This window comes from Athene cunicularia (assembly GCF_003259725.1).
Source record: "Athene cunicularia isolate RWA chromosome 3 unlocalized genomic scaffold, athCun1 chr3_part1, whole genome shotgun sequence".
Lineage (NCBI taxonomy): Eukaryota > Metazoa > Chordata > Aves > Strigiformes > Strigidae > Athene > Athene cunicularia.
In genome coordinates, this window is record NW_020799097.1 from 70,757,170 (window position 1) to 70,777,160 (window position 19,991).

Sequence of the window (19,991 nt, forward strand, 5' to 3'; positions counted from 1 at the left end):
TCAGATTTAAAAACTACACTGATGCTAATAATCATATGTGTTGTATTAGTAAAACATCCATGTACATAGAGAGGTTTTCTATACCACGTGCTTCTAATGTAGCAGTTATTTCCTGAAGACATCATTGAATATGGAACAGTTAACTAAAATTTAAGTAGATACCACCTTGCTTAACAAAATGTGCACTAATGAATGTGTCCTGTCTATCAGGAAGTTGCACAGTGGCAAATCAATACCTTAATCAAGAAAAAATGTTTTATGTAAATAATCACTTGGTTTCCCCTGATAAATAACTGAGCTTCTCTTTTTTTATTGAAGAAGAGGAAGAATATGACGAGCCTCCACGGTGCAAGGCGGGACAAGATATTGTGCTGCAGTCACCTGTTGACTGGGTGCTTTTGGATGGCCGAGAAAGTTCAGATGACCATGGAATTGTGCAGTATGAGTGGACGCTGCTGCAAGGTGACTCATCGGTTGAAATGAAGGTACAGGTGCAGTCTCACATGGCCAGTTACTTGCAGATTGTTGTATTCATACAGTTTTAAATGTAGAGCTAAAAATATTAAATGTATTCAAATGGATATGGCTACCAGGCACAAAAATTAGGATGACTGTACAACTTAAGCATTTATTTCATAGAAATATAGAGCAGCCCAGGTTGGAAGGAACCTCAAAAGATCATTTGATCCAACCTTTCAAGGGACAAGGAACATAGATGAGATTATCTGATCTGTCAAATCACATCTTGAAAACCTCCTGTGATGGGGTCTAATACTGTGTCCTTGGGGAGTTTGTTCCAGTGATTATTTCTAGCAGTTTATACAGTTCATCTCAATCCAGGATGGCATGAGCCAGCCAGCAGCAAACAAGTAGATGCTAATGCTCTCTTTTGCCATTGTTTGTGCTCACTGCACTTTTTTTTCAGCTTCTGTGATCCAGGTTAGAGACACCTCAGTCATTCAGTTAGTAAAAATAGTAAAGTATTTTCACCAACACTATTCTGTCAATGCTTATGGAGAAATTGCAAAGAGTTGTGTAAAGTAGACCTTATGAGATAGCTTGGGATACTATTTTATTATATCCATACAATTTCTGCTGCAATTGGGTTTCAACTTAAACCATCAAGAGAGGGATTCTCCATCCTACCCTTCTTTGTCTCTAGGAGCAAGCAGAAAAGGAAAGGAAAAATGTCTCAAACCCGTAGAGTCTACTCACAGTCTGTTCACAACCCATAATATTCAGGGCATGCTGGGAACTCCACCTACAGCAGGAGGGACGTGTAAAGGGGAGAGGGTGTTGACCATAGACTCTTTCTGTTGCTGAAATGCTGCCAATGGATAGGAAGAGTTTAAGCAGGACAGGATCAGCAACAGAAACAGTCCAAAACCCAAGAGGCCATGTGTGCCAGTGCCACCATGAGCAGTACATGTTGTTGCTTATGTCTGCCCAGCTCAGTCATATCAAAGACAAAATACCAATATCAGCAAAGTTACTCAAGATGTGTAATGATGGAACAAATCAGAGTTTTGCCTAACACCAAAAAGCTAGTTAAATGCATTGAAACCTAAAATTGTCATTCATGGGAAAATCCAACAGAGCCATTGGTTATTCCTTAGTCTCCTGGAGGGCAGTGTAGGTAATGTGTAGGTAACTGAAGATCACCATGTCACAGTTGGGAAACATGCTGCTGGGTGAACCCAAAGAAGACAAATGGATTTCTCTGGTAAATAGTTAATGAAATTTATGCACAAGTAACTTTATAAACATGCTCCTTGCAGAAAACACAGGAGGGCTATTCAGAAGTACTAGTTAAGCCAGTGCTGCTTGCTTTTGAAGGTTCTATCTTCTACTGCAAGATCCACAACTTTAGAAGGGTGACTACAGTCAACCAGTTCTGAATGACTTGAGGATATATTGCAATTTGAAAGTGTTATGTCAAAGATCGCTGTGAGTTTATCGTCATTTATTATTTATTGGCTTGAAAATTAAAAGGTCAGAAGGGTTTGATAGGGAATGTGAACAGCATACTACACAGAAAAGATTCGAACAAAGCTTTAAGAATAGTTGCTAGGTATCATCTAGATAAAATGAACATTTTATTATCAAGAGTTGTTAATCTGACCCTTTGCAGCATTGTTTTCTTTAAACAGCTGTTAAATACTCTTTAATCTTTGGTGAGTGAACTGACCAGAGAAGGTGTCCTGCTGGATCTTTTTGTGAACAGAGAAGGGCTGGTGGATGATGTGGAGGTTGGAGGGGGGCACAGCAATCACGAAATAATAGAGTTCTCTATTATTAGAGAGGTCAGGAGAGAGCTAAGCAGGACTGACATCCTGGACTTCAGAAGGGCTGACTTTGTCTTGTTTAGGCACCTGCTTGAAAGGATCCCCTGGGAGACTCTCCTGAAGGGTATAGGGGCCCAGGAAGGCTGGGTGCTCTTTAAGAAGGAAGTGTTAATGGCTCAGGAGCAGGCAGTCCCCAGGTGCTCTAAGAGAAGCCGACGCCAGAGAAGACCACCCTGGCTGAACAGGGAGATTTGGCTACAACTCAGGGAGAAAAGGAGAGTTTACAGCCTTTGGAAGAAGGGGGCTAGCCACTCACAGTGATTACAAAGAGACTGTGAGGCTATGCAGGGTGGGAATCAGAAGGGATAAAGCCGAACTGGAAATTAATTTGGCCTCTGCAATCAAGGATAACAAAAAAAGTTTCTATAAGTGTGTCAGTAGCAAAAGAAAGTCCAGGGAGAGTCTCCATCCCCTGCTAGATGCAGGAGGAAATTTGGTAACAAGTGATGAGGAGAAGGCTGAGGTCCTTAATGCCTTCTTTGCCTCAGTCTTTAATAACAAGGTTAGTTGTATTGATGAAATCAAGCCTCCACAGCCAGAATACAGAGACTGGGAGAATGACCCCTCTGCAATCCAGGAGACAGTCAGTGACCTACTGCATCACATAGACATACACAAGTCTATGGGACCAGACGGGATACACCGGAGGGAGCCGAAGGAGCTGGCTGGGGTGCTCACCCAGCCACTTTCCATCATTTACCAGCAGTCCTGGCTGACCAGGGAGCTCCCGACAGATTGGAGATTGGCCAATGTGACCCCCATCTATAAGAAGGGTTGGAAGGATCATCCGGGAAATTACAGGCCTGTCAGTTTGACTTTGGTGCCTGGGAAGCTGATGGAGTAGCTCATCCTAAACACCATCATGCAACACATGAGGGACACCCAGATGCTCAGGCCCAGTCAGCATGGGTTTATGAAAGGCAGGTCCTGCTTGACAAACCTGATCTCCTTCTATGACAATGTGACCTGCTTATTGGATGAGGGAAAGGCTGTGGATGTAATTTACCTTGACTTTAGCAAGGCTTTTGACACTGTTTCCCACAGCATTCTCCTGGCAAAAATGACGGCTCGAGGTTTGGACAATCGCACACTTCACTGGGTAAAAAACTGGCTGGACGACTGGACCCAGAGAGTTGTGGTAAACGGAGTTAAATCCAGCTGGTGGCTGGTCACGAGTGGCGTCCCCCAGGGCTCGGTTTTGGGGCCACTCCTGTTTAACATCTTTATTGATGATCACTCCTGTTTAACATCTTTATTGATGATCTGGACGAGGGGATCGAGGGCACCCTCAGTCAGTTTGCAGATGACACCAAGTTGGGTGGGAGTGTTGATGTGCTCGAGGGCAGGGAGGCTCTACAGAGAGACCTGGACAGGCTGGAGCCATGGGCTGAGGCCAACTGGGGGAGTGTCAATAAGGCCAAATGCCGGGGGCTGCCCTTGGGCCACAACAACCCCCAGCAGCGCTACAGGCTTGGGGAGGAGTGGCTGGAGAGCTGCCAGTCAGAGAGGGACCTGGGGGTGTGATTGACAGCCGGCTGAACAGGAGCCAGCAGTGTGCCCAGGGGGCCAAGAAGGCCAATGGCATCCTGGCTTGTGTCAGCAATAGTGTGGCCAGCAGGGACAGGGAAGGGATCTTACCCCTGTACTCAGCACTGGTGAGGCCGCCCCTCGATTCCTGTGTTCAGTTTTGGGCCCCTCACTACAAAAAGGACATAGAGTTACTCGAACATGTCCAGAGAAGGGCTACAAAGCTGGTGCAGGGTCTAGAACACATGTCCTATGAGGAGCAGCTGAGGGAACTGGGATTGTTTAGTCTGGAGAAGAGGAGGCTGAGGGGAGACCTTATCACCCTCTACAACTCCCTGAAAGGAAGCTGCAGAGAGCTGGGTTTGAGCCTATTTAGCCTAGTAGAAAGTGACAGGACAAGAGGGAATGGCCTCAAGTTGTGCCAGGGAAGGTTTAGACTGGATATTAGGAAGCATTTCTTTCCAGAAGGGGTTGTCAGGCGTTGGAATGGGCTGCCCAGGGAGGTGATGGAGTCCCCACCCCTGGAGGTGTTCAAGAGTAGGGTCGATTTAGAGCTTAAGGATATGCTGTAGGTGGGAACTGTGCTAGGCGAATGGTTGGACTAGATGATCTCCAGGGTCCTTTCCAACCTAGATGATTCTGTGATTCTGTAATCTGTGATGTAGTAATATATCTAGGTAAGACAAAAATTAGAATTATAAAATGTAAAGTTCATGTTTTTACTTTTACTCAAAGTCACTCCATAAAACAGAGACAGATTGTATATCTGTTTAAACTTGCAAAATTCACAGTATGGTGTTTTCTTTATATTTGATAATGGAAGACAGATTTGACATGCATTCATGGTTAGATAAACACTTTTCTATTGTGTTCAAATGAGCAGGGTTTTCTCCTACAGATATGTACCCTGATGATTATCCATGATAATATAATTTTTAGAGTTGAATTAATAATTGTGATTTTTTTTCATACAATCTTCAGTTGCTGTCTTTTGCTGTCCTGGAGTTACTGGATTTCATGTCACTTTCTTAGAAAACTATATACGAATCCATAGCTACAAGGGAGAATGGGACTATGTTTAAACAAGATAAAAGGCAGCTGTTGCACTGCACTTACGTACCAAAGAATAAATAGGAGGCAGAGGAAGGGGAAGGACTGCTATAAAAAAGATCTTATCGTATTGTAGAAGGACGCCAGTGGAAAATTTTTTTCTATTGTGACTGATTATTGCTTCTTAGATAATTTGCTTCTCAGATTGCTACCCACACGCTGTAGCTGCACAGCTCCATGACACTTAGGTGCAATTATGGGTTGGTTATTTTAAAATGCTGATTATCTAGAAACTTACTGTCTAGTTTGAGCCGAAGCTTTTAAGTAAGCAGATACAGTCAGGCGTTCTTCAGGGCAAGACGGAGATAAAAAGGAAAGCACAGAGATCTCTAGGAAGAGTGGCGGCATGTTTGGAAGTCAGTGTCATTTCTCTGGCTCTGCACTGAGAAGAGAGTTGGACTCCATGGCTCATGAGTTTTAAATACCATATTTGCTCTCCCAACAGTCATAGTGAACAGCAGCAGGTGTTTTTTAGAGCATATTTATTTCTGTAATACACTAAAGAATAAAATTCTAAGGAGGTAATCAACAGCATGATCAGACAACTGTGTTTGTGTAACTAGAAAAGGAAAGAAATTTCAGGTAGGAAGTTCAGTTACCAGATTTATCAATATACCCGCTATAAAGCTAGGTCTAGGACTCTGTTATCATATTTGTCGAAAATTCCTATTCTCTTTTAGACATAAAAATAAGCAAACTAAAGATCTTTATTGAATGTCGGTTTTAATATTAATTGCAGAGGATTTTAATGTACCTTTATAAAAATAGACCTGTGTGCTTCATTTGTACAAATGTGCTACATGTCCAGTAAACCTGCAGCACTTTTTTGTAGTTACTGAAGTATGTGTTACTGAATTCTCAAACAGCTGGAGTTATTTGCGACTGCTAATTGTCACAAGTATAAAGAAAGTTCAACATTTACAACTACCACATTCATTTTATACAAACTTACTTCTAAATAACCATTGTACTAGTAATACCAGTTTGGTACCAGTTTTAAATTATCATAAAATAAATATTTTATTAATTTCTTAATTATATAATCCAATTTAAGTTGTTTCTGTATTTGTATCACATGACTTTCTGAAACCTAATGTTTAGGTCATTCACTATAGATGAACTTATTTCTGGTTCAGAGCAAGGCATGGAAGTTCAGCGTGGGGCATGGAAAAATTCAGCCAGCAATTTGTAAAACTTGTGACTACATTGACTGTCATACCGGATAGAGAATGACAGCCTTATTAATAAAGCAGTGCTAGCAATCACCTTATCATAAAGCAATATGTAGCAAAAGTAACTTCTGTGGATACGTGTATATTGTCTACAGACTAACTTGGTAGAGACCAAAATAATATTTTACTGCCCACCTTCTAAAGTTACATTTCTAATTACTGAAAAATAGAGTTAAATGTATGTTTCCATTTATTCTCCAGTGCTAAGATCCACAGCTCCAGGTAACTGTACTATGAAGAACAGTACATAAAAGTTAAGTGTGTTTATTTTTAAAATGGATGCCAAAAAAAGATCAAAACATTACATGTTGATACACATGCTTGAGTGGGCTGGATAGACTTAAGAGAAGTATTTAATCTGCATGAAAAGCACTGTACAGAAATGAGCTTCCTATTCCTAGAAGTTTATGGATGGATCCTTTGTACCAATATGTTTTTTTCTGCTGTGTTTCTTTAATCAGGTACCACAACCAGGAACACTGAAACTGTCTCACGTTCAGGAAGGCGGGTATGTTTTCCAGCTAACTGTGACAGACACTGCAGGTCAGCGGAGCTCTGACAATGTCTCTGTGACCATTCTGCCCATGGTTCATTCTGCAGTAGGTGAGAAAAATGACTGGAGCTGTTGCCTGCGTGACACTCAGGGTACAGTATTCAGAGCAAGGGAGGCAGAAACTGTATTATCCATTTCCAGTGTTCTGTTTTGCCCTTATTCATTACATAACGAATTACATACTTCAGCTTTGAATTGCTGTTTCAAAGTGAGGAAGCAAGGAAGCACTACTTGTTTCTTAGAGCAATAATACTTTGAAGCATTTAAATGTTTATCCTTGTATTAGTAATAAGCATGCAGGGTTGGAAAATTAAATACTGCCATATGTATCAGGCACATCATAACAGTTCATTGTATTGTCAGATGGTGTGTTCAACATGCCAGGGCTTGTGCTATAGGGAAGACCCAGTTAAAATCAGTTAGTAGTATGTGTGAGGCACACACTAATAATAATACTGACTTAAATCTGTAGTCTAAAAGATGGGATGACTTCTTGTTTACATGCGTTTAAGCTTTTCTGTGTAATGGTTGTTATCAAAGCCTTATGTTACTGGGCAAACTGGAACTGCAACTGATCTATGATTTTTAACCTCTGAGCTCAAGAAATGTGTAAAAAGCATAAAAGGTTTAGAAAGGAAGTTACATTTTGGTGGCTGTCATTTCTGTGCTCTAATGTAGTAACTTCTAATTACATTGTAATTAGCAAGTTGCTAATACAGATCTGCTGCTCTGGCACAAAGTAAAAGGTAAATAGCATCGTCACTATCTTCAGCTGAAACAGTGAAAACTTTGCTCTGCACCAGTGCAATATGTTTACATGAGAGGGTAGTCCTTGTGACAATAAATTGGTATTACAAACCCCCAGTTATGAGTCTGCTTAATAATGCCTGTATTCCAGTAATGGATGATAGAGTTGTATTCATTAATGTTTAACTCAGTTAAAGCAGCCAGAGAGGTTTGCTGGTTTGTTTATTTGCTGCTGTGGGTATTTGTGGTATCTTTTGGATGAAGCACATGGATGATTTGATGCCTTTTTTCTAATTCCCCAAGTACATTTGCAATTAATGTGCTACTGCTACAGTTAAACCAATACAGTGCCTTAATACGTGCAAGAACTGTGCTATTATTAGTGCTGAACTGTAGGAGATACATTTTCTAGGTATGATTTTAGGGGTTTTAAACAGGCACCTGTGTTCCTGCCATACTTCCCTTAGCATTGCGCAGCTTTGTGGTACATAGCAGGATAACAACCAAAGGCTGTGACTTCCTTATGCAAATCGATTTGCTGTTACAACATTAACCAAACATTGAATTTGATAGTGCTTTACAAAGCAATGAACGACACCACAGTTGGAAAGACAAAAGCACAGATGTAAACACTTGTTAATTACAAGGTCAGAATGGGATTTAGGAAAGCTTTGAATATGCAAAAAGAAATGTCCAGGGACACTCTCCATTTCCAGGTGGACCTAAATATTAAAGCAGGCAGCAATCAGTTCTTTCTCATGAAGGTCACTTGTGAGACCTTGTGCATAGTCCTGTTCTGGCATGTGCTGTATAGGAGTCAGTGAATTTTTGATGTAAATAAATTATGAGCATTCTTTTAGTATTTTAATTAGGTTGTAGAAAGCATGCCATAAAAGATCTATATGTGTGTATGTAAAATAACATCAAAAATACAGAATGGTCACGTTGTAGGAATTATGTGTTGGAGAGATGGAGTTACAGCCATAGAGATTTCATTTATGTATTTTCAGGACTGTCTGGGTCTTTTAAGCCTGGGAAGATCTCCTTTCAGCTTAGTCCAACAGAGTTTGAAGTGCTGGAGGGATGTTGCACAAGGTGTAAGATGCAGCAGCCTCCAGACTGAGTATTCCTGTAGTAAAGAAATTGCCAGAATAGTGATGAGGGTGCTAGGAACAGCTATTAGCTATATTAGCTTTTGTGTCAATATAGCATCATATAGCTGGGCCTGGTCCTTCTTTACCTTTTTGACATGTTTGTGGTCTTTCTTGACACAGCATAGTTTTGCTTTTTTCTTGGTGCTGCAGATTTTAGTCATTGACTCAGTATTTACTGCTTGGATTTCTCTTTTGGTAATCTGGGAATTGTTTTTCAACAGCCTGTGTTGGGGTTTGCTCTCGCTACCAATTTATCTGTGATGATGGCTGCTGCATTGACATCACGTTTGCTTGCGATGGTGTGAGACAGTGCCCCGATGGATCAGATGAAACTTTCTGCCAGAACTGTAAGTGCACCAGGCCACAGTGTAGATTGGTCATTCAGGCTGCAGTTACTTTCACAAAGGGGAATGATGCCCTTTCTGTGGCCTCTCTCCCTGTGAGCAAGCAACTTGCTCCTGCCATAGAGCCTTTCATTGGTAATAGCACATGGGAAAGTTTAATGCCTGAATACAGCAGATGCTTAGAAGTTAACTTCCTTTTCTTCAAAGAATATCAAAGCTGTCAGAGGTCCCCAAATGGCAGATTTGTGTTAAGAGTTCTCAACATTTAAAAGACCAGTTCTACTTGCATGATGATTCTAGAAACAATGAACCTGGTCTTGATCTGAAAGGGTGTCTCAGAGGTATACCTCAAAGTGCAGTTACACACCTTGCAAGAATCTGAAACACCGAAAATATGAGCACATAGGGGAACCAGCTGACTCACCATCAGTTTGTTCACTTTTGTTAGTCATCTTCAGTATGTGCCCATGCTCAGCTAAGTGAACAGAAATCACCAGAGGGTGAATTGGCACAATGGCTAACCACCCTTTCGCTGATATTTCAGTTCTGGATTTCACTGTATAGCTTGAGTGTACTCTTGCGTAATAGCTGACAGTGGGAAATTGGTAACTTGCTATGCTATGTATCTGGAACTCATATTTCATCATATGTCTGAACCCGAGGAAGTTGTTTAGCCTGCCTCAAGGCCCATATCAGAGGGTCTTCCATCACACCACTCCCATTCCCTTCAATTCTGTACAAAAATCGATTTTTGTTTCTATTAACACAGTTAGCCCAGGTCGGAAGACAGTGACACATGCAGCTCTTGGCACTACCCAGCAAAGGATGGTAGGACTGATTGAAAACACAGATGAAGACATCTCTGCAGAAAACACCCTGAAAGCCACTGCCAGAAATCAACCGCTTCTCTCAGTGGATGCAGACATGTCTAACCAATCGCTTTCTCAGGGACCAAAGAAACAAATCAGTGGATTTGTGCCAGGTAAGAATTGAAATTTAATGATTTCAATAAATCATTCTCTTTAAAGGAAGAAAATGTCTTGCACCTTAAATTTATTTAAATTGTCTTTTGGTGCCTGGCTAAGAGTAAAATTTTACAAATGTAAAAATTACAAAAGAAACGTGTAATAATTAAGTTACAAGTAGGTATTGCTTTATCATTGTCAATCTGGTTCTTACTGGGCGCAAAAAAAAAAAGTTAAAATGTGGAAATGCTAGGAAAAAAATACAGTCTAAGGAACGAAACATGCAGTGAGGTAAATACAAATTCTGACACAGGTTCAGTTGTGTAAGCTGATGTACAAGGCTCTTCAAAACCTGTAGGGCAGTACCTTCAGGACAACATAACAAAGTACCGTTCAACCTGGCTAAGAGTAATTGCTTTTCTCCTGGTGCTAACCGATGACTTCTTCTTTACCTGATGTAGAATCTTGATTATTATGGGCACTTTTTTTCTGAAGTGTGTCTCCAGGGCAGGAGAAATCTTCCATCACTACAGAGAAGGCTCAGTCTTTTGTAATAATTGGTGTGTCTTTTAACGTTCTTGCTGGTGAATTAAAACAATCTGAAAGGGCAATTGAATGAAAGCAAAACTGTGTGCAAGAAGCCTAAAATGAGTACAAGACCTCCCACTTTTATTTCTTTATGGTTTAGACTGTTTCTTGCTAAGATGCAGCTATTTATAGACAGCTTTATCTTGTTACAACAGAGCAGTGCTCAGTGCCCTCTGCTGCTGACTCTTGTAAAGGGCACTTCCCTGGTTGGCACTTTGATGTTTCTTCAGATGCTTGTGCTTCATCTGTGGAGACCACAAAGGGAGTGAAAAACAATGTTCTTCAAGAATTTGACTGCCTCGGTGAATGTGTAGGAACTGATAGCAAAATCCTCTCTCAAATGTTTCCCCCTTTTCTGGCAGTGTAGATGACCTCAGTGCTCCTTATTGGAATGACTTAAAATTCTGAAGTCTGCCCCAAACCCTTCTTGTTTGCATAGTCCTGAGTGACATCTGATACAGGGCCACCCAAACTAAACATCAAATTGCCAAAGGGCATTGCAGGCCCCGAAGGAAAGTCAGCTGCTAAGTAGGTCTCAAAAAACGTTGGACTTATGAATCCAGAAGTAAAACCAGAATTGAGATGACCAACTTTGGCAACCTATAATCAGAGGTTATAATTGGAAGTGCATGTGAAAGCATGGCACTTTTGTATAGTCATTTTCTGTGTTTATCCATTGCACAGTGACTTGCTCACACCGGTTTTACTCTCAAGGTAGCCTTTTGCACAATAGAAAATGAAAGAAATTAATATAAAACTAAAAAAAAGTGATGGAGCTTCAGTGATTAGTGTACTACCAGAAGCTGTTGTAATCTTTATAATTTTAAAACAGATGACATTTCTACTGACCATGTCTAGTTTTAATTCCTGTGGTTTTAATATTGCTCTTTTGACAAGGCTCAGTCAGAATTTAATTTCAGTTAAATGATACTTAAGGATTTTCTTGTAGAATAGAATGACCCAGTACTTACTGATCCAGGAGCCCAATACTTTTAACCAGAAAAGCAGCAAACAGTGCAGTGAGTTTTAGAATTGCCTGTGGATCAGTTCCAAAGAGAATGTATGTGATGCGACATGAAGAGGTGCTAGCTACCTGGATTCAAAGCGCAACTGCCAAGATCTGCTCTGACTTGCTGTCTTCTCATGCAGACAGTTCAACTCTATAGGAGTCATGTGCTTGTACCCTAATGATTCCCAGAGGTCCAGAGAGGTTCAAGCCCTGCCCCAGTAGCAAGCACCATAGTCTTTATGGAGTTGAGGAAAAAAGCATCTAACCTATTCCTAAAAAATCCATCTAGATCCATTAATTAGACTTTTTTTCCATCACTGCCATCTCAAGGAGGTTACAGACCAAATCTAATCTTTAGCTGCTACAAAAATGTGAGACAGAAGCACTGGAGCAGCTTCATGAAGCCCATCTGGAAAAGTGTTCAGGGGGGCAATAATTGCTAGATGTATTTTTTAGGAAAGGTAAGCAATGCTGAACAGAAATCTTACCAGCAGCCTCAAAGGTTCAGCAATTCCACTGGCAGAAATCCTGTTCTGGGATGGACTGTCTTCTGAGACAGTGCCGGACCCACTGCTGATGCCAAGGCAGAACCTGTGCCTCTGAGTCACACTGTAAAGGTCTTTGCTGGACCAAGACAATAATGTGGCTTGTTGGCACAGAGTTGACTTTGCAAGCATCCAGGCTCCTGATTATTCTATTATAAATATTTTTTTTAAATAAGCTTTAATGATTTTAATGTCAACATTGTGAAAAGCTGTCTACTTAAGATACATGTTAAAGAATATGGCTTTACAGTGGCAGCACAGGCTCCAGCTTTTCACTTGAGAGTGCTCCATTCAGGGCTACATTTGTCTTAGTTGGTATTTGCAGATTGTCATGGAAATACAAGCCGGGAAGGAAAATGTAATTCATTTAGAACCAGTGACTGCATGGCAGAGCAAGAGAAGATGTTAATATTAAGGGTAATTTACCTACAGGAGAAAGTATGTGGCATATTCTAGGTGGCTGCTAGACATGATGCTTGATACAGTAGCTTTCAGCTGACTTTTAAAAAACAGAAGTTTTTCCCAAGAAGTTGCAGGACTGGGAGTTGCTTTTTCTTTTTTACATGTGTTTTTATTACAGTGGTGGTTACAGTACCAATAAAGACAGGTTCCTTCTGCTACTTACCTCCCCATAAGCAGATTTCATCTCTGACAATCCAATAAAGATGTCCAGTAAAGGGACCTTTTTGTCAAGGACTGTAATATTTATCTGTTCTCCCTTTTAAAAGGAGCTGGGCTAAGCTGTAATGTTTTGGGCTGTGGGATAGTTCATCGCAGCAGGAATATGAGCTTTCTGCCTAATACTAGGGAAAATTTGTCCCAGAATCCATTTTCTCCTAAATTTCCCTTAAGCTGCTTTCTTTACTCCAGTAGCCCCTCATGTTTGGCTCTGACTTGATATAAACTTTATAAGGATTTCCACTTAAGTATGAAAATATGCAAGTCCAAGGTGAGGACAGTTTAAAACTTCTACCTGACCCAGCAGGGGATCTATTCACAGTAAAGAGAAAAAAAAGGCAAACCAAAACCCAAAAGTCATTCATTCATTCATTGTTGACAATGGATGAGTTCTGCACCCTTGCTTCCCCAGTGGGATTCCTCTACAGCAAGTTGACTCCAGGGGAGCACAAGTCCAATTTAGAGATAACCTCCTCAGGCACTCAGGGCATGGAGTCTTCTGCAACAGACTCATCATGGTTTACTTTTGCCAGAGATGCCAGAAGAAGCATTTGATATCAATAAAGGGGTCCTTTCCCTTTGCAGACATACCTCCATAGTGAAGTAACCCAGACTGCATCTCCTCCAAAGGCCAGTGCAGCATTGCTGCATGGCTGCCTCTGAAGAGCCCCAGTGTCCTTCCTAGGGAAGCTCTCAAGCCCAGCTGCATATTTTGGCACTGCTGCACTTATAAATGAATATAGCAAAAATACAGTTGCAGAAAAGCACACTGGAGTGAGCAATGGGCTGGCTTCTAAGCAGCAACAGCCAGTCTAGCAAACACAGTCATGCAGGCGGGTTGAATTCACAAGCAGCCTGAAGATTTGCACTCCCCAGTATAGCCAACTCTAGTGTATAAATCACCATAACAGCTTTGCATTCCCCTGGCACAGGGTCACTGCCTCTCCCCAGGCTGCCCATGCCAGCTGTTGTGCAGTACTGTTCAGAGCTGGGATTACACTGTTTGACTGAGTGCCCAAGCCTTAGTCATGGTTTTGCTGCAGAGGCACTGACAGCAGTAGCCATAACCTAGATCATTAATTTAGTGTAACTGGAAAAGGCTATAAATTGCAATTTCCTAGGCATGGACTAGAAAATTAAAGTGAAAACAAAATGAAATGCACATACCATGCTTTATGTCAGGCTGCCAAACCTGTTTGGGGAAATCTCTCTTTGTTTTCTAGTTGCTAAGAGAATTTAAGCAGTCTTGACTCTGATAGCCCCTCCAGTCTTGTAAGAACAGCCACAAGTCTTTTACAAATGCCTACAAGCTTTATTGAAGGGATTCTGTTATTCTTCTACCCTTCCAAAATTTTCCTGCTAAACTTCTCTCCAGCTATATTTGCCAAATGTCATTACAAGCAGTTGACTTTTGCTATTCCCTTTACTCAAATGGCAAGGGAAACAAACTTATAAAACATCCCACCTTGTCATACAGTCTGGAGCCAATATCTTGAGAAGAGCCAATGTCTTTTGGGTATTTCCAAAATAAAGACAAATACTCATTTCGTTTCATTTAGGGAAGACAGAAGCAGAAAACAGCTGCTGGCTTTGGTCTCAATTACACTGAGGTTATTTTGCACAGCTCTGATACCATACAGGTACCTTAAAGCCAGTACAGTTTACACTTAGGATTTCACAGAATCATGGTTGGAAGAGACCTCAAAGATCACCTAGTCCCAACCCCCCTGCCATGGGCAGGGACACCTCCCACTAGACCAGGTTGCTCAAAGCCCCGTCCAGCCTGGCCTGAACACTGCCAGGGAGGGGGCAGCCACAGCTTCTCTGGGAAACCTGTGCCAGTGTCTCACCACCCTCACAGGAAAGAATTTCTTCCCGAATATCTAATCTAAATCTACCCCCTTTCAGTTTAAAATTGTTACCCCTCACCCTACCACTACACTCCCTGATGAAGAGTCCTTCCCCATCTTTCCTTTAGCCCCCTTTAAGCACTGGAAGGCTGCTATAAGGTCTCCCCAAAGCCTTCTCTTCTCCAGGCTGAATAACCCCAACTCTCTCAGCCTGTCCCCATAAGGGAGATGCTTCGGCCCCTGATCATCTTCATGGCCTCCTCTGGACCTGTTCAAGCAGGTCCATGTCCTTCTTATGTTGGGGGCCCCAGAGCTGGACACCGCACTGCAGGTGAGTCTCACAAGAGCAGAGTAGAGGGAGAGAATCACCTCCCTCAGCCTGCTGGTCACACTTCTCTTGATGCACCCCAGGATGCAGTTGGCTTTCTGGGCTGTGGGCAGACATTGCTGGCTCATAGTTTTCCATCCACTAGTACCCCCAAGTCCTTCTCTGCAGGGCTGCTCTCAATCCACTCATCACCCAGCCTGTATTTGTGCTTGAGATTGCCCCGACCGATGTGCAGGACCTTGCACTTGGCCTTCTTGAACTTCATGAGGTTTGCAGGGACCCAGCTCTCAAGCCTGTCCAGGCCCCTCTGGATGGCACATCCCTTCCCTCCAGTGTGTCAACCGCTCCACGCAGCTTGCTGTCATTGGCAAACCTGCTGAGGGTGCACTCAGTCCCATGTCACCAACAAAGATGTTAAACAGCTCTGGTCCCAATACTGACCCTGGACATTGAGCTGTTGACTGTAACTCTTCAAGTGAGACCATCCAGCCAATTCCTTATCCACCAAGTTGTCCATCCATTAAATCCAGCTCTCCAGTTTAGAGACAAGGATGTTGTGCAGGACACTGTCTAATGCTTTGCACAAGTCCAGGTAGATGACATCAGTTGCTCTTCCTTTATCCTCCAATGCTGTAACCCCATCACAGAAGCCCACCAAATTTGCTGGGCACAGTTTGCCCCTACTGAAGCCACATTGGCTGTCATCAGTCATCTCCTTATTTTCCATGTGCCCTAACACAGTTTCCAGGAGGATCCGCTCCATGATCTTGCCAGGCACAGAGGTGAGACTGACTGGCGTGTAGTTCCTTAAGTCCCCTTTACATGTTAGAACAACTTAAAGAGCCTGAATGAGAAGGAAGGCTACAGCTTGTTTCTAAGACATTTCCTAGCAGTTAAAGTTAGTGTTTATGCACCCCTAGCCACAATGGCAGGTCAATAAAGCCACAGCTTGTGAGGCTGTGTTGTGCCTTAGAGTGGGGATGTTAGCACTAACCTGATACCAGGTTCAATGAAACAATTTAAGCTTTAATTAATGGTCGCGTGTATTCGCAGCTGCTTCTGACAGGAATGTGTTGTGCAGTGCTTCAGAGCTGCTGGTGGTGGGTGGGAGTTACACATGGTGCATGTTCCAAGCTGATTGACTTAAACACTTCCTTAACACCCACCACTATATGTAATTCCAGTTAAAACGTTTCACATTCATATTTTACAGATAGCATAGCATAGTATGTTTCCACTGGCATTGGCACAGTTCTGTGGGCTGCCAGGAAATCCATCAGAGCACAAGGAGTCCTTCAGTATTTATCAGTAAAAAACAAATAGAATTACATTTAAAAACATGGGTGTCTTTCTGATTTTTTATGAGAGTGTGTTGGCGGATTAAGCTGTCATTCTTGCATGAATGTCCCTGTAACTATTGGTGTAGGACTTCAGTGGGAGGGCAGGAGGTGGGAGTCCCAGCTGAGTTACAATTTGCTCCTGTGAAGCAGAACTGCAGCCACCTGCACTCCCAAGATGAACACTTCTTGGCAGCAAACTGTGTTTTCTTTTCTCATGTAGTCACAATGCTCTGCATCTTGTGTACTACACAAAGCTGAAGTGACACCAAGTCATCCTCTTTGAAATGTCTTACCCGTATATTTTTATGTCTTCCAAATACATAAGTTCTGCATTTGTATGTGCCAGGTAACAGGCAAAATTAAGGTAATTTGTGTAGCCAACCTATGGGTTTCCCACTTCACAGGTTCAAAGGGTAGACATCAACATAACTTGAAATGGCCTCATTTCCACCTATATATAACTGTATATAGCTATATATACACACATAACTGCATGTAATTGTATATATAACTACTATATATAGTAATGTTTTAGCTCAGATTGGTCCCCATTACAAATCCCATCATTGAAGTTTGTAAAAGAGAATTTATATCCATCTTTTTTCAGTGGAAAATGACCCACTTGGGTTTGGTTGAGATGCACTGTGGTTTGCAATGCTAAATTGAATTTACATTTCAGCTTTAGTTTTGCAGAAGTTCAAAAATTTGAGTTAGACAATAGGAGTCAGAAGTTCTTAAACTGTAGGATTGTTTTGTTTTCTATATGTAAGTACTTATTTAATGCTAGTGTCCTGTGGTTAAGACTTCCTGAGTCACTGAATTGCAATATTCATTTATCTTGCTTGATTTTGTGCAGATAACAGTTCCTCAGGGAAAAGAACGGATAATAAAAATGAGAATGGCATAATGGTGCCAAAAAGAGATCAGCTTGGAGGTAGTCATCCAGTCCCAGAAACAGGTAAGACTGACCGTATGAATTAATTTTGAATTATGTTGGGTTTTCAGTCAGGTGCTATAGATCCAGATACTATAGTCAAAAATTGAATAACCTGCTTCCGTATTCTGAACTGTTCCTAACTTGTGTGATCTTACAGCATGAGTTGCTCCAAATATTAGCACTGAAGTGATAGACTAGCTGTATTTTGAAAGAAAAATTTCAGGTTTTTCTCTACCAATTTCTCACTGTATTAAATAAAATGTAATTTCTCTTAACCTTGTTGTAGGTGCTGTGTTACCCTTAGCCTTAGGCTTGGCCATCACTGCTTTACTGCTGCTTATGGTTGCTTGCAGACTGCGTTTAGTGAGACAGAAGCTTAAAAAAGCTCGACCCATTACATCTGAAGAGTCCGATTACCTCATCAATGGGATGTACCTCTAAAAATTGGATTTAGGTCAGTTGTTTTCTCCCCTTTCTCCTGTGTCCATGAACCTCTGCCTCTATAAAAGGACCAAAACTTTTAGTTAAGTTTCAATTGTAGAAGCCTATGAGATGAGGAACGTGTTCTTCCCCTTTGGTGATAAAATAAAAAAGCAGGTAGATGCCTGGGCTCAGAAAGTAAGAAGTGTTCAGGCTCCAGAGACTAGCTCCAGTTGGCTCTTGTGCAGAAGGCACTGCAAAGTGGGGACACCCCAAACTGGACATGAGGTGCCCTTGCCCCACTACCCTCCGCCAGCAGTTGGTGTGCTGGCCGTGGCAGAGTATGCCATGGGGCCAGGGCGCTGCAGCAGCTGAGGCCCAGCAGCCCTGGCCGAGGCGTAGAGGGGGCCTGTGCTGCCCTGCTCCTCTCAGCGCTGCTGCCACTCCTCTCTGGGGACTGGGACGCTCCAGACCAACGCGTTACTTCGCTGTCCAGCAAAGAGACTGATTTGTGCACTTTCCACTTGATGCATTGGGAGGATTTTCATTAAAAAATTTGTCTTGCTTTGTTAATTAAAAGCAATTGCTCTAAGCACCAGCTTTTGTAATGAAATTTGAGATTTAAGGAACAAAGCATCTTTTTTTCATTTGTAGTTTAAACCTCTGTACAGCTAACAGAGTCATGCTTCCTAAATGCTAAAGTGAAAAAATGCAAGTCCTCAGTGGATGAGTTTGGACTTAGCAGTGCTCAACAGCAGTCATGTGTGATCCCAGAGCTATGTCTCTCCTCAGAGCTCAGGGCTTGTTCAGCCTTTTCCACCCCTAGCTTGACACCTTCCACAGTGCGAGAGAGCAGCACACAGTGGCTTTTACCTGAGACACTGGAGCGTAGGATTCCTGTTGGTTATCCCATAGCTTCCTGCAAAGCTTGAAAGCTTCGGTGACCTGCCCTCACCCCAGAAAAATTCTTATAGAATTAGAGCAAGTAATTGGTATGTGTGAGTGACCTTCAGATGTGTTAATAGTAAAATGTGTACAGTACATGTTATATATACACACACACCACATGCTGTCTATCTTGTTTGACTGTCCAAGGATATCACATTCATCACAGGTCCCAATAAAAAGAGGCAAAATGAGGCATGCATCTTTTTGTATGTCGTCTTTTGTAACTTTGAGTCGGCAAGAATATTCCATGGTATACAAATAGTTCTTCAAGTTGCTCGGTCTTGATTACTTTATGTAAAATAGCTCTAATAAACCTATTTTGTTCTTATATTTCTTGAATTGCCTTTATTTTCAGCTACCAGCTAAATTTTGTGCTACGAGACTGTAGCATGAGAACAGACAGAAGTACATTCCTCCTTTCTGTGAAACAGCCCTTAAAGAAGCTGGAACGTGTATGGTGGGGGGAGATGCTGAGATACCTTGTTTTAGGAAGAACAGGGCATCTACCTCCAGAATTTGTGTCTCAAGAAGTACTGGAGCTGAGCGGGACAGCAGTCACAGAGCTGGCTGTCCCAACCACACAGGGAGTCCGGTTGTCAGTGCTCCTTGCTCAGAGCCCTCCTGTCACGTTAGGCAAAGTCTGGTTGTTAGTACTTCAGCATCACACTGAGTCCTGGAGACCTTCTGCTGATGCTGCCCATTTCTAATTCATCACGGCCTCTCTTCCATGCCAGCCTACAGCAGGCATGGCAAATAGCACAAGACCCAAAAGATGACATTTTAAATACAGCCTTCTAGGAAAGACTCACTGCCCATCTATTTTTTGGGGTATTATTTCCCATCATTGAAATTTGTTTGGGGTTTTAATTATATATCAAATTCTCCTTCACCATATTACCATAGCAGCAAGAAAAGTAGTCTTTTCTCACTGTGCTCATAGTGCTTCTATTACTGAAACCCATTAGCTGGCACACAGCCAGCAAAACAGAAGGTTTGGTTTTGTTCTTCTGGGCAGGACAAGAGTTAGATCCCACATGGAGCACAAGCCAGCAAGTACAGCCATGGTGAAAGCCCCATGCCGGGCTTTCCAGTTGCTTTAACTGACAGCAGGCTTTGTTGCAGTGCTGCTGTGAGTAGAATCAACCTTCATGGATTTCACATATGACAGTCAAGAATAAACAACTCCAAGCAGAGCTGGAGCGAGAGCCACAGACAGCAAGTGTAGCCCAGGAATCTAGCTATCACTATGTTAATAGTTGCCATAGTATTCCCAGGGACTCTTCCTAGGAGGGGAGATGGTGACAGTTGCTGCTGTGCAGACCACCAACCTGAGGCATGTTACTTCTTGGGTAATCGCAAACTCCACTACTG

General features: G+C 42.1%; 1 protein-coding gene across 1 annotated transcript; it reads left to right on the plus strand.

The window, feature by feature from the left end:
* Positions 1-296: 296 nt before the first annotated feature.
* LRP11 (LDL receptor related protein 11) lies at positions 297-18,948 on the plus strand (the record flags this gene model as incomplete). Its single annotated transcript, XM_026844554.1, has 6 exons — positions 297-485; positions 6,676-6,817; positions 8,890-9,015; positions 9,782-9,994; positions 17,172-17,273; positions 17,539-18,948. Coding segments are annotated over 6 exons (927 nt in total), but the record flags the coding sequence as incomplete, so codon positions are not given.
* Between the last annotated feature and the right edge of the window lie 1,043 nt (positions 18,949-19,991).